We start from the raw sequence: 14,864 nt of genomic DNA, 5'->3' as shown, positions 1-14,864 counted from the left end.
GAAAAGTTTTGTGAGAAAGACACCAAATTATAATTTAGACCTGACTTCCACAACTGAGCACTGCATCATCTTTAAACTTCACATGCATTTGCATGTTTTGATTTTGAGGATTTTAAAAGGAAGCATGAGAAGTGGAGGCTCCTAGATGAAGAGCTCCCCTTGAACCTCCAGCAAAGCTGACCCCCTGATTTGAATGACCAGCCAAGCCACCACTTCCACTACAAAAGTCAAAGACTGGAAATAGTTTGAGCTGTGACTAAGTCTTTTCTAGTGGGTGAATTCACAAGTAATGAAAAGATGGAATAAGTTACAACACCCACATCAAGTGATAAACCCTCTGACTTCTGCAGCAGCCTATGACTTCTTATGCCCACTGGTTCTCCTCACCTTCATGACCCTTCCAAGCAGGTTTGTGCTCAGGCATAACCTTGATTAAGGACCTTTCTGTAAATCCACAAGGACTGTTTCACACTTCTATTTGGATGAGGTTTCCTGAGAGATGTTGGGAAGTTTTCTTTTTAAGTGGTTACCATCTAGAATATAGTATAAAGAGAGCCTCAGACAGTTTTCAACACATAAATCAATTGAGGCAAATAAAATTCGCAGAATTTTGCTGTTCTCAAAATGTGTTTCAACTTCCAATTGGGTTAGATGTTTTCAATCTGGAAAAACCCACTTACCTGATGGCCTCTTATGTCTTGCTGAAGCAACTGTACATGACCATTTAAAGCAATAGCCAGGTCCTATAATAGGCACTGGGATCCCATCTAATTCAATCACAAATCTGATGGAAGAAATGGGAAGGTTAACCAAAACACTCGGTGTAACCCCTTGGAGAATATTTTTACCGTAATAGTGATAAAATAATATCTAACTGTAATGGTGATTAAATAATATCTAGCAAAGGTGAATTGTGAAAATAGTCATTACATATCAAAGGTCACCACCATCAATTGGAAAATCAGCCTGTCCTTTGCTCCAGCATGATCCAGGTCTTGTCAGAGCCCCAGGGACAGAGCCTGTGGCAGGCAGCAATGAGGACTCTAATTCTGACTTGTTTTTCTCCTAGCACTTTATGATTTCATTCAGACTCAGAATTCATTCCTACTGCTCTCAAACCTTTAGCATTTGTTTCCTGTAACTTGACCTGTCTCTAACAATTTAGGTAGGTCATCGTTACTGAAACCTCATCTGGTGTCCTGTAAATACTATTGAAATTGTTATGGTTTAGCTGGAAGTGCTTCAGGCAGTATTGCGAGAAAGGTTAAGATATGCTGAGCTGCACTTAAACTGAACTTACTATGTAGTGAGAACAAAGACTGCTACTATTACTGAAAATAATGTTCACATCCTCAACAGTAATGAACCAGGAGCCTACTTGTCAGTAATTGTGACAGGTACAGATGACATAAAGACAGCAGGTATGTTCTCTTCCCATGAGGGGTCTGGAGTCAGCAGGAGAAACCAGACTGCAAGTGAAGAATTTGGATGGAGATACCCTGTGACCTCAGCTCATTAGCCGCGAAAATGGTCCACAGCTGTCTTTCATGAAATAAAGACTAGAGATATCCATTGTTTATTGTATGAAATTCTAAAGGAGCTCCATTCCTCACACCCGGTTATAATCTAGAATCATTTCAGTCGTGTACAATCATGTGAAATAGGTTCTTAGGGTACAGCAGTAGTCTGAGGGCAATTAACTGATTCAACCAACTAAGCACATTTGCGGAGATGTCCAAGCAAGCCTTGAGCGGAGACGACCATGACTCAGGGCTGAGGCAGATCCAGGATGGATCTAGTTCTTAGAAAGACTTCAGCGAGCCAAACCAAATACTTCTCATATGACTTGGCTACAAAAATGCATACAGTACAGAGTTTACATTTTTTCTTGCAACTTCAACTATTAACCACTTAAGAAATATTGAAACTTTTACCTTTACCTGCCTTGGCTTTCCAATAAGAAGAGAAAAATTTTACCAGAAGAGCTCCAAGCAAGTTCAAGGATTTGGTAATAGTTTTGTTAAAAGAAAACTCTGCCGTGATGTATGCACAGAAATGCAGAACTTGTTAGGCTGTGCCAGGCAGTCCTATGTCACTCACTTTGCCCCTAAGACATTGCTGTGAGGTTATTAGTTGCCTCAAGGGGACCACAGATAAAAGTATTCCTTCCACTAAAAAAAAAAAAAAAAAGCCCAGAATTCATCTTAACTTCTTCAGTTATTTTCCTAAATTTAATGTCTCTTTGACCTACATGCATTTCCGACCCACTGCCTTTGACCCACTACCTTTATCTGGTTTGGCTCTCTCTCTCTCTCTCTCTCTCTCTCTCCATCCCTCCCTCCTCCTCCTTTTTCTTTTTCTCCCCACCCCCACAAGACCCCCCCCCCATGTCTAACTAGAACTTGATGTTTTAAAAATTCTCTAAGAACAAGTGGAGGAGATCTTTTTAGTTTCATTTTAGTAACAGCTCAGTTCCATGGTGGAGAGGATGGAAAGAAAAGACTACATCTGAGTCACAACTGGTCTTTTTTATAATCCCTGAAAAGGCTGCAAATATTCCATTGGTTTTATCAAATTAATTCCCCCAACTGATTCACATGTAACGTAGGAAAGTGACACCCTTCAACAGACAGCACCCTCACAGCTGCATCCATCAGACAAGTTGGGAAGGTAATGAGAGAGCATGAGAGAGCCTCTTCTTCCCCTTGACAGATCCATCTCCTAATACGTCCAGAAACTAAGAGAATGTAAGTGAAAGACATCATATCCCAAATTTATTTAGGGAGTTTCATTTAAAATGACCATATATAATACTGATGTTAGAATGAAAATGAAAATGAACCCTTTTTACAATATCCATCACTTTACTGGAGAGACAGGAGTCTGGAGGCTGGGCCTGCGTGGGTTTATTACCGCTGACACTCAGGTTCCACTGAGTTGGCCCATTTTCGCAGTACGCCCAGAACACCTTGTAAGATTCAAGGTCTATGATAGTGGCAGCATTTCCATCTCATGACCTGACCAGCATCACCCCCCGCCCCCCACCAAAGGAATTTTTTTTCTGAATTTAGTAAAATTGGACTATTAGTAAGTTAGGACTATTCCCAAACTTCCATTACTCCCAATGAGGCAGGAACTCAGCCCTGGTACCCTGGAACGGGGAGGGGGCTTGGGAGAGACTGAAAGTCTCAGACAAATGCTAAGGATCCTCCATTCCACTGGCACCAGAGTTGTTCTCTTCTCCCTCTGAGGGAACCCTACATGGAAAACTGAAATTATGGAAATCTGCCGAGCCAAGAGGTCAGCTCCGGCTCCTTGGAACTCAATAAAAATAACATCCCCGACTCCTCCCAGAGTCCCAGCCCTGAAACTCCCACACAGATGCCACAGCCAAGTCCCAGGGCAGCCCTTGAAACCCATGGCTTCTCAACCTCCCACACAACCTTCCAACCCACCACTCACTCTGCCATGCTAATTTTTTCTCCCTGAATTCTCATGAGCAATTAGGGAAAATAGCAAACACACCAGAGAATGAAAACATCACATTTTCTAAGTTTTGCTGTACTAAAATATGTGACCAGACTGCAAATAATGTGACTATTTCTGTCACACCGCCAGATTCCCTTCGCCCTCCACATGATGCTTGTTGAAACAGTCAGTCTCAGGACAGAAGTGTCCTCGGGCAGTGGTGGCTGTCAAGGTTTGATTTTCAGGTCAAGAGCACTTATAACCCCTCCTTCCATGGTTCTCAAGATGAGGCTTGTGGAAGCACTTCATTAATTCACAAACACAAACAGTGCACCCCATATAAGATATGGAGTTAAATGGGACACAGTCCCTGCCCTCATTTGCCACATCTTCTCCTTCCCCTCAGCCTCCCAATTTCTCACTTGGATAGATGCTGTGATAACCTCACAACTTCAACTCCCTTCTTCAGTCTCCAACTTTCTCTCCAGTTCACACTCCATACTGATGCCTGAGGGAGATTCTAAATATCACTCTGCTTCCCTGGTCAGGTTACTCCCTATTTAAAATTTTCAGTGCCTTGCTATTGCCTTTAAAATAAAGCCTGAATTCCTGAGTAGCAGAATAAACTGACAGTTCCCCCAATATACCATGCTCTCAAATCTTAGGGCCTTTGCATATGCTGTTCTCTCTACCTAGAATGCTTTTCCTCTTCCTTCACTTGGGGAACTCCTACTGATACTTCAAAACCTGGTTGACATGTCACCACCTCCAGGAGGCTCCCCTACTACCAGCCCCCCCCATTCTGAGTTAGATGCCCCTCCTTTCTGTTCCATTAGCACTTTGCTAATACTTCTGTCATAGATATAGTGAATAATAATTATCTTATTTACCCACTTTCTCTCCAACTAGATTGAGAACGTGTTGTAGACAGAAATTTACCATTTATCACTATATTTATTATATCTCTCCAGTAGACTATCTAGCACATAATAGGTGCACAGAAATTGTTTGATGAGTGAATAAGTTCAAAGTCTAGGAGGGAAGACAATGAAGCATAACTCTGTATGAGATGTGAGGAATAACAGAGTGGGGTGCAGTGAATACAGAAATGGGACACTTCTGCTTGTGAAGAAGACTGGGTCTAGGAAGGTACCCCAGAGAAGAAGACACTTGGGCTGGCCTTGAGGAAGACTGCGAGATCGCCAGACCTATGGGGAGAAGGCAAAGAGAATGGTGGCATGTGGGAGACCTTAGATGATTCAGTCAGTGTGATGCATTTGAGAAGATCTTCCTGACAAGAATGACTGGTGACAATGAGGAGAAGATATTGGTGGTAGGGTGATAGGAGATTATTAGAATAATCCAAGTAAAGACCTGAACTGAGCTAGTCAGCAATGGGGTACAATTTGAAAGCAGAGACAAATGCACACAAGATGAGGGAATGAGATACCCTGCGTGGTCCACAGGTTTCTGGCTTGTGAGAATGGTGATGGCATTCACCAGCCTTAGTCATCAAGAGGAAAAACTGCCTTTGGAGAAAGATGCTAAACCCAGTCTGCTGGTGTTGAGCTGGAGCTGCCCGCTGACCATCCAGGTGAAGATGCTCAGTGATCAATTGGATATGTGAGTCTGAAGCTCAGAAGAATCCAGCTAGGAATGAAGACTCTCTATTATAACTTCATCAGAACTTTTGTTTTACTTCTACAGTTTAATTTGCTGCCATGAGTTTTCAGTCATGAGTGGGCACTGCTGGGAGAGGGGTTAATTGGTCCTGTATCTACCTCTGGCTTGGATATGTGGCTTCTAGCAAGATACTCAACTTCAGGCTGTGCCTGTTGCCTTATGGGAAAGAAGACAGTTAAGGAGACATGAAGAAAAATGTTGCAAACATTGGCCCTAAGACAAATTAATTTAGTCCTGCCTTTCATGACTCTTCTCTGGAATGTGAAAGTCATGCAGTGAGGCCAACCCACCTCTTCCACCACCCGAAAACCATACTTCCAAAGGCCACTGGGTACTACACAAAGGGGTGGCCTCCCTTCATTGCATTGGAATCCTTACCCCTAGAGAATCTTCTTTAGGTAGAGATATTACTTCCTTGCTACAAGGAACATGTGTTTGTTCTTCACCCCCCACCTCCACTTTTGGGGGGATGGTCTGATTTTAGTGCCATTGCCATTATGATGACAACTTTTTGTTCCTGTTCTTGCCCAGCCTGTGGCACCCACCTTGATAATGCTCTCCTATAGAGAGTTTACTTGCAATTCTGTCTGCGTTATAGAGTTTAGGCTGAGATCGGCTTTATTTAAGGGACCCAACTAAAATAGCATTTTTGCAGAGCAATTCATTGTGCTTTTCCTGGCTAATTTGTCTTAAGTGACTTGCACTGAAATGAAACATATTTTAATTCAAAGTTTCCTGACTATAATGGTGCTGTGGGAGTTACATGATGTGCTGGTGGTTGAACCTCTTTTATTCCAAAGGTCTATTCACAAAGGCTAAATGGGAATTGCTAATGGAACCCAGGCATTTCTGACAAATCAAGAGGGATTGGTATTTAACCAGACAGCTTCTGGCAACCAGGTGTGAGCATGGCAGAGATTTAGCAAGGGTTCTAGTAATGTGTGGAGAAGGGAGGATTTCATTTTTAATTCAGAGGACTGTGATAGAAAACTCATCATCAAACTTGAATAGTCTCAACCAAGCACTAGTTACAAAGAAGGCAATATCACAATAGCACCCAGGGAAATTTAAATAATGCATAATAAAAATTCACAGAGAGGCCCAAAAACACAATCATTCCATCTAACATGCTGAATTAGATGCCGCCCTAAGCCCAAAGCTGGCACTGCGTTCAATGAAAAGGCCTTAAAATATTTACTTCTTGTTTCAAAGCAAAGGTGCCGGCTTATTTGCAACTGTAGTATCAAACCTATTCCCTAATTTGAAAAGAAAAAAAAGCTAAATAGTTTAACTATAGTCTCTTCCATACGGCTAAATATAAGTGACATATCACCACCACCTCTATGGGCTGATGTTTTAATTTCTATCAAGGTCAATTAAGTTTGGTGGTCAGATTCAGGATGCAGCCGAGGAGTCGCCTCTTCCGAGAAGCAGCGGGCGGCAACCAAGTTGTTCAGGTGCTCTCTGGAAACTGGTCATCTGCCATGCTTTTCTCATCTTTTGGAAATACAGCTGGAGTAGAACCATCTGTGGCTGACTTCCTATTTCTTTCATGAACAGGTAGGAGATCAAATCATTGAAATCAATGGGGAGAGCACGAGGGACATGACACACGCCAGAGCAATAGAAGTCATCAAATCTGGAGGAAGAAGAGTGCGGCTGCTGCTGAAGCGCGGGACGGGGCAGGTCCCCGAGTACGGTGCGTTTCCTGTTCTCATTCACCTCTCTCCTCTCTTCGTTCCGTGTACTGTGAATGCCTGTCCTTCTGTAGCAAACCGCGCCAGTTCTCTCCTTCTACCTAAGTATATATTTAGCTATAGATAGATATCTATGCACATATGTACATTTAAGCACAAGATATATATGTGTGTGAGTACTTTCTTTTGTTCCCGTAGTTTAAGTAATGTTTCAAAGAGCAAAGATAGACCCTTTCAGGGCATCTCTGAGTGTGCTGGGAGATCCAGCCACCACCAAGATATTGAACATTCATAATTTGACTGGTAGTCCTCTGTTCATTTGAGTCTACAGTAATATCTCAATTATTTCCTAAAATCCCACGTGTGTCACACTATCCTGTAGGATGTGTAAAAAGGCATCAGGGAACAAGCAAGAAGAAATCTTTAGGGTGTGAAGATTAAAATGGAAACTGCAGTTCATTCAATGGTTGCATTTCCTTGGCATTTAGGGATATTCAAAGAATTCACACTTATGTTGTGTATCTGTATGCTTTTCAGGGAGGCATTGAAGTGCATTTTCATTCATGTATTTACCTTCTGAAGTCATTAACTGTGTTATTTCCCAGCAGCCCATCTAACGCACGACTGACAGCATTACAAAGGGACTGCTGGGTGGTCATCACATGACCTGAGCTGCTCTTTAATTAATCTCAAGAGAGACAGATCTCAGGGAAGAGCAGTGTAAATAATTCCAGTCCAGATTAGGGAAAGGGGATCTAACTGCTGACCTGAATCACTAGCTCAAATTGTTGATCCAGATACGTTGCCTCTCACTTTCACCCCTCCAGCCCCAAGCCCCCAAACAACAGTTCTACTTAGTACTTTTCCCTCTCCAAGGACGATTTTTGCTTAAGTCACCTAAGAATAATTGAACACTTCCTTATTTAGTAGGACAGTATAGGCCTGAGTTCAGTTGAAATATATGCATTTAAAAGCCCTTCAATACTTTGTTCCCAGTGTCTTAAACATACCCCAAAGCCTACAAAAAGGGTTGGCAAGCCCTCATATTAAGCATCACAAAGAATTCAGAAGTTTTTGTGCGGCTGACCCTATGCCCGAGGAGATAGTTCATCCCAGGTTCCCACCCTTAATGCTTGGATCCAATAAAATATTTTTAAATATTCATATTAGCAATAAGCCTAGGCATGATCTTGTTAAATGGCCCTGGCATTAATCCCTTAATAAAGAATGTGAACCCTTGAAGTAGGATAACTTTTTGCACTCTCGAGTATTAAGTGATTCTGTAATATCAAAGTGACCTGTGAGATTCTATCACTTCTAAAAACTACCTCGTTTTAAAAGTATGTTTCACTCCATGGCAAGACCTGACTGTTACATACACCATGGAATTTTCATAGAGTTAATATTATTCTTACTGTTCTAACAAGTTAATCTTTAAAAAGTTAATCTGAACAGCATGGCGATCCCAAGCTTTCTATTCTTTTGTAGACCTACTATGGTCCATGCTTTCGGGGTCCACCTCACCAGTTGCTTGTCATTAATGAGCAGTTAAAACAGTACTACTGATCAAGCTGTAGCATAACCTGTAATATATAAGAATGAAGCTGCCTCAATGCATCTTCAAGAAAAAATAAAAACATGTTTTTGAACAAGACAAAAATTCAAGATCATGTCAACATTAATTCTTAATATCACCCAAAAATATCTAAGGTTAGATTCTAAAATTAACTAATACAGAGAGTTTGTTAAATATCTGGGCACACTTTTGAGGGACAAAAACTGTAGCAGTATTACAGAATTTCTTCTAAATGTATTTGAAAATATAACATTAAATCATACCTGCTGGTAATGTGAGAGCTCATGAGCTACTTTTGATGTTAGATTTACATGGATTTTGACTTTAGAGATTTTGTCACTAGAGAACAAATTTAATATAGGAGAGCAATCTCCTTTAGGGAAGTAAAAGAATAATCATAAACTAGTAAACATTAGCTCTTCCGGAAAATCTAAGCTGAAAGATGCATGGGTACATGTGAGAAACCAAGATTAGGGATCAGATCAGCATCTTTGAGAATAATGCCATCAAATGATATTTCTAGAATCTCATAGTAACAAATGATAGGGCTGTTTCAGGGGCCCCCAGGACCATACATTCAGAGATTTGCTAGAAGGACTTCTGGGGCATAGAATATAGTTGTACTCAAAGCTAAGATTTATTACAGTGATTTAGTAAGGATACACAGTGGGTTCATAAGGGACAAAATACAGGCAGAGTCTGGAGGAATCCACATGCAGACTTCCTTATTCTCTCTCTGTCTCTGTCTCTCTGTATCTGTGTCTCTCTCCCTCTCCCCCGCCCCTGCCCCTCCCCCCCAACAGAGAGCACTCTACCCCCACCAACAAAAATGCAGCAACATATGTTCATTAGAGACTCAGCGCCCAAGGTTTGTACTGGGGGCTGGTCATGCAGGCACCCTCGGCCAAGCATGTACCAAAATCCCAGAGTCCCCTAAAGAAGGTGGGTGTTCAGTATAAACCACATTGTCTGTACAAACAGCTGAGGTACAGTGACATGCCCCCATCATTTAGAGAAAGGTTCATATTAGTGTAGGGGCCAATTTACCAGAATCCTGGGTGCCAGCCAACAGCCAACTTTGCAAGCAGGCCGTTCTAAGGACAGCAGTTACACGCTCGCTGGGGGAACTCTTTCCTGCACCAGGAGGAAGCCAGGGAAGTGGCCACATTCAAGGACCGTACACATGACCCACCCCCGCATAAAAGGAGTGCTCACAGCTAAAGAACATCATAATTCTCTCAGCATCAGCAAAACACACTGTATCATGAAACAGAATTTTTTGTCCAAGATAAAGTGTATTTTAATAATATTGGCCAAGGGGTGGGAGGTAACAAAATAAAATAGCGACAAGAACAACAAAAGAAAATGCTTGAGTTTACCAGTAGATATAACCAAGAACACAGTCCACTGTGTCCAATTCACCCTAATCATAGGGAAAACTGATTATTCTGTCAATTATGGGTTTAACCCTGTATTAGTTTCCTTTGTTTGCCTTTGAAAATCCTAAACTTGGTATAAAGTCCACCCTTAAGATGGTTGAAGGGGATTGGTATCAGAATCCATGGAGGGAGACATGACCTGTTAGAGCTGCTCAAACTTAACCCAGCCTGGGAGAGCGAACGTTGAAGACGAGCAGACTGAAAAACAACAGTCGATGGAAGGGTTCTAAGTGAGATCCAGCAGCCCTCCCTCTGGTACCTGCAGAATTCAGAACAGCTTCGAAGCAAGACCCTTATCTGGACTTTGGGCCCTGCCCAGGAAAAGCCGATCTCAGTCAGCAGAAATACAAAGCTCCCACCCTGCCTTCTTAAGGTGATCTGTGACAGAGAGATAAGCGCAGGGACAATGGGGGAAAAAAAAAGAGGTACAGTGGTAACCTGTCAGATTGTTGACTGAACAAAATCAGTGTGAATCCAAGTGAGCTGAGGGAAGAAATAAATATGCTGCAAATATGCCGTCGGTAATTACCGGGAGACTCATCACCATGACGCCTCAGCCGGTTCAGAGACATAAATCAACAGATGTGGCCGCAGGAATGGTGGTTGCACGGGGGCTGCTGAGCAGCTGCAAGGGGAGTCGGGAAATGTTAGGGCCTTTGAAGGAGAAGTTGCTTTTGCAGTGAAGTCCTTGAAAGAGAAGCTCAGGAGACGGACACTTCAGCTCCACTCCAGTCCTCAGGATAAGAATCCGTTGATTATAAACTCATCCCCCTCCCCTGACAGGCAGCTCCAAGACTGACAGGAATAAGGAAGCTTCACTCCACCAAAGTGAGAAAAGAATCAAAAGATGCCACATCAAAAGGAGCGCCCTCCTTGACAAAGGGTGTTGCTATTTGAATTACATCTAAAAGGGTTAAGAGAAAAGAAAGCATGACTCATGATTCTAAAGCTGCAAAAGAATAAATTATACGAATTCGCTCCCCGCCTTGAAGTACTGGTGTCCTTCCTCAGCATTCAAGGCATACACAGGAACATTCCCTTCGCTTGATTTATACTCTGAGCCCCAGAGCCAGGGCCAAGGTAAATAGAGGGGCCACTGGATGCAAAAGTTCTTTACACAAGCAGTTCTCCCCCTGCTAATATTTGCTGTTCAAATCTGATCAAAATAAAGCAGAACAGAAATAGCTTTCCATTCTTGGTTGGTGGTCCAGCCTGTTTCTTCTCTTAAAAAGCATCAGGGCAGGTCTTTATGAGTAGAATGCTAAAGCGAGTCCATTTGTCCACGGGCGTGTCTTAGGAGGTGGTCTTAGGAGGCCAGGCTATAAGGACTAAGCAGAATTCTCACAATTGCAGTGGCCCAGTGACAACTAACACCAAATAAAGGCCCACACAGAGGGAAAGAAATAGCCAGTCCATGAATTAGACTCCTGCCTGCACTTCCACTTTCAAAGTTCATTATGTTTTTAACAGGCTTTGACTTGATTACAGGCCTTTGGTAAATGAAGTTGTTTACTTTTTTAAGTATAATAAAACTACATTTAGTAAGTAGAGGAAAGATCTGTCTGAGCCAGTGCGTACAGTTAAAAAAAATAATAAATTGGTCAAATAGTTGTTTAGTTAAATTCTTTTAATCAAAAAATAAAAATGATTTACAATGATTATATCTGAAGACCAGATTAAGCCGTACTGGTCTCTACTTTTATGACAATACGCAATGTTTATTTATTTATTTATTCTTCTTTAAGAATATATATTGACAAGTAAACATTATCAGCATTATAATCTTGTTTACAATTACTTGTTCGACAAGTCCTTTTCTCCCCTCTGATCACACAAAGATAAACTCCAAACAGTATACCCCTTACCAAATATGCCATGTGAGACAAAGCCTGTAATTAATATCATTAATTAATGTCATTACTATTTCCTGAACTAAACCAGGACTTCCTGAGCACCTACTATGTGCAACGCATTTTGCAGGCACTAAAGAGAAGGTGGTCCTGGCCCTCAGTGAGCTGACAATCTAAGAATGAGGATACATGTAACAACTGAGTCCAATAGATTGGTGACTAATTAAAAGGTCTCAAAGGATCTGCACTAATGAAAAAATTTTAAGGGATTTTATTAATTAATTGTGGAAGTTAGTAAGTACCTCTAGAGCGTTAGAGATCCTTGAGAAGCACTTGGCTTCTTTGATTTGTGAAGCATTTCCTTTGTAATCATTATACTAACACTTTCTACTTTTTCTGAAGAAAGGACTTGCTGAGTGTGGGTAAATATATGCTCAGACTTTGTCTGAATTATTCTAGATTCCAAGTTGGTGAGCCAGAACTTTATTTAGCAAATTTGGTAATCATGACTCTGCATCCCATGGCTGTCAGCTTCTGGGAGCCTGCAGCACTGTAACCTCACACACACCCCAAGGCTTGCCTGGGGTTCCTATGCCCTCGATTACAGGCAAGGGAACAGTCTCCATTGCCTTCGCCTCTTCCTCAGGGACCACGTGTATAGGAGCTTTAAGTGGTTCCATAACCTTTGCACTAATTCACCTGCACTTTTAATAGGGCAAAAGGCAGCTTGCTTCTATAATAAATTCTGAAATTTAATTTCAGCTTCTGACATTCATGGTTGAGTGTATCTTCTTTTTCCATGAGAGGCTCCACAAATCACTCCACTCCACCTCTACTGTGTCAGAGCCAGGGAAGAGACCAGGCTGCCAGGCAGAACTCGGGTGCTGCCTGACTAAAAGGCTCAAGACTGCTCTCTGCAGCATTTAGGCAATGCCAGGTATCTAACCATGAAACTTCAGTAATTTCCTGTTTTATGCAGTCAGGACCAGGAGCGTCCTCAAAGAACACACAACTCTGAACTTGTTGCTCAGCCAAAACCTCATTTATTATTTTAAGCGGTTTTAGGGTGAGGATGAAATCCCAGTTCTTCACACTGTTTTATTGGAAACCATGGACGATAATGATTTTCCTCATACATGATTTCCAACATGCATTTTTCTCTTGAAGGATATATTCATTAAGTGACCCCCTTCCCTAAGTCCTCACTTGTTAGGTATTTTAGACTCTGATAAAATACATTAGACCACATAGTAACCAAGAAATCTACCAAGAAAAACTCATTTGGCTCTTGAGGTCCAAGCTCCTTTAAATCCCAAACACTTAAGTTGTTGCAGGAGATGAGTGAATGAAGAGAGTTATCTTTCTCAAACCACACTGAGAAGAGCTTCCACAGACGCCTTGGAAAACTTAAATATTCCAGTTCCTTTGGTAACTCATCCTGGAGAGTCATATTTTAGGGTCTGAAAAGAGCCATCCCTTTCTTCCCCCAACATGAAGCTGAGCTCTCCTGCGAGAGGGCTGCTTCCACGAAAGTCCAGGGAGAAGGCAGATTTCTTAGAGGAAATGCTGTTGGATACTGTAAGAATGTTGGAACGACTTCAAAGGAGTCACAAATTCAAGAGAATATTTTTTACATGGTAGGAGGAGGGGGGAGTAGAAATCAAGGATTAAGGTTAAGAGAAAAGAAAGCAAGCATCATGGTTTTAAAGATACGCACACGTGTACACACACACACACACACACACACAGAGATTAGTCCATTGGGCCTGGAGTCTACATATTTTGTAAGTGCCATCCCAAGAAATTCCATGCCCTGGAGATTGCAGGATTTATCTCCTCTAGTTCTGTTGTAAAGGTCTGTCCCACAGCATGTTTTTTAACTTTTTGTTGCCCTCTTTATGTCTTGTCAGCCTCCCACTGTTTGAGAGCAACTCAGCCCCTCAGCCTGGCTCTTCCTCTGCCCATCCAGTCTAAATAGCTCTCCATTCAGACTTGCAACCATTAAAACTTTTAAAAAAAGGAAGACTAGATTTTCCTCCCCTCACCCTCCTATTTTCCATCTCAGGCCTTTCGACAATCTGAGTTCAGCACCAACCCTCCTCACTGAGGACAGTCAGACCCCGCAGTTCACACCATAAGAGTGTCCATTCAGGAAAGCTTCTAACCCCTTAACTAGACCCATTCTGAAGCTGCTACTAAATGCCCAACTATTTCCCTACTGTCTGATTTGCTCTTGTCTTGAAGTATAGATGATACAGAAAAGGTTTTGATCCCTGTGAGGGAGTTTGCCAACAAAAACCCTGCTATCCAGGTGCTCAAAGTGGAGTCCAGAACCTTAAGACAAATTCGTAGGGAGGTCCAGCCAATGGCCGTCCCCAGCAAACACCAGGTCTCACGCCTCCCTTCAGATGCCTGTGCCTGCTGGCCTCTCCCAGCATCCCCCAGCCGAACAACTCACCAGCTTTCATTTCTAAACTAACGTACTCTACATCCCTCATTTCTAGCGGAAGAAACAGTGAGTCCAGAAGGCCCGATCTATGTTATTCCAGCACTCTGCCTGCAGTCTTGCTCAAAGATAGGATCACCCTGATGACCTACTCTGATAAAGACCTCCCAGTACTTCTTTCGAACTGAGCCCCCTCAGTCACCACCAAAGATGAAATTACATAGTGCCTTGCTCCAGGCTTGAATTGTATGCTCTAATTGTAGCAAAATCTCTAATCTTTGAGAATCACACATTCTTCAATGTGCTGTTTGGGTTCAAAACAAAATTAATAGAACAAGAAGCACACACTTAGCCTGGACTAAAAAGCTGTTAATTGTAATGTGGCTCAGACATTTGCTTACAAAATAACCTGCCTTTAAACTTCTGTAAGAAAGTCTCTGGTCTTTTTGGCGTGTGCTCTCCAACAGATAGCAACCCTGAGTTTTAGGGCTAAACACACACATTCATAAAGTGTGCATTAAATATACCTGGCACAGTATGCAGCTCTCCGCTTTTCACATTTCACTGCAGTTCCTCCCCCAGACTTCACAGCCATTTATTTCCACCATGTTCTGCGCCCTTTCGGTTGACTTTCTGGCCATGAAGTCTCCTAGCACATGTATCTTTCAAGCCCAGTAAAGGCCACATTTGAAATCAAATGAGAGC

At 42.1% G+C, this 14,864-nt stretch overlaps 1 protein-coding gene across 9 annotated transcripts in view; it reads left to right on the top strand.

Annotated features, from left to right (window-relative positions):
* MAGI2 (membrane associated guanylate kinase, WW and PDZ domain containing 2) overlaps positions 1-14,864 on the top strand; it is a 1,294,930-nt gene that overhangs the window by 1,236,645 nt on the left and 43,421 nt on the right. For all 9 annotated transcript variants that reach the window (XM_074340646.1, XM_074340647.1, XM_074340644.1 and 6 more), the window contains one exon: positions 6,712-6,850. In XM_074340646.1, the coding sequence (XP_074196747.1) occupies positions 6,712-6,850 (139 nt within the window). The remainder of the gene's footprint in view (positions 1-6,711; positions 6,851-14,864) is intronic.

The sequence above is a fragment of the Rhinolophus sinicus genome, linkage group LG09 (genome assembly GCF_036562045.2).
Source record: "Rhinolophus sinicus isolate RSC01 linkage group LG09, ASM3656204v1, whole genome shotgun sequence".
NCBI classification, from domain to species: Eukaryota; Metazoa; Chordata; class Mammalia; order Chiroptera; family Rhinolophidae; genus Rhinolophus; species Rhinolophus sinicus.
Note: the sequence above shows the minus strand (reverse complement) of the source record. Positions and strands in the feature narration are given on the sequence as shown.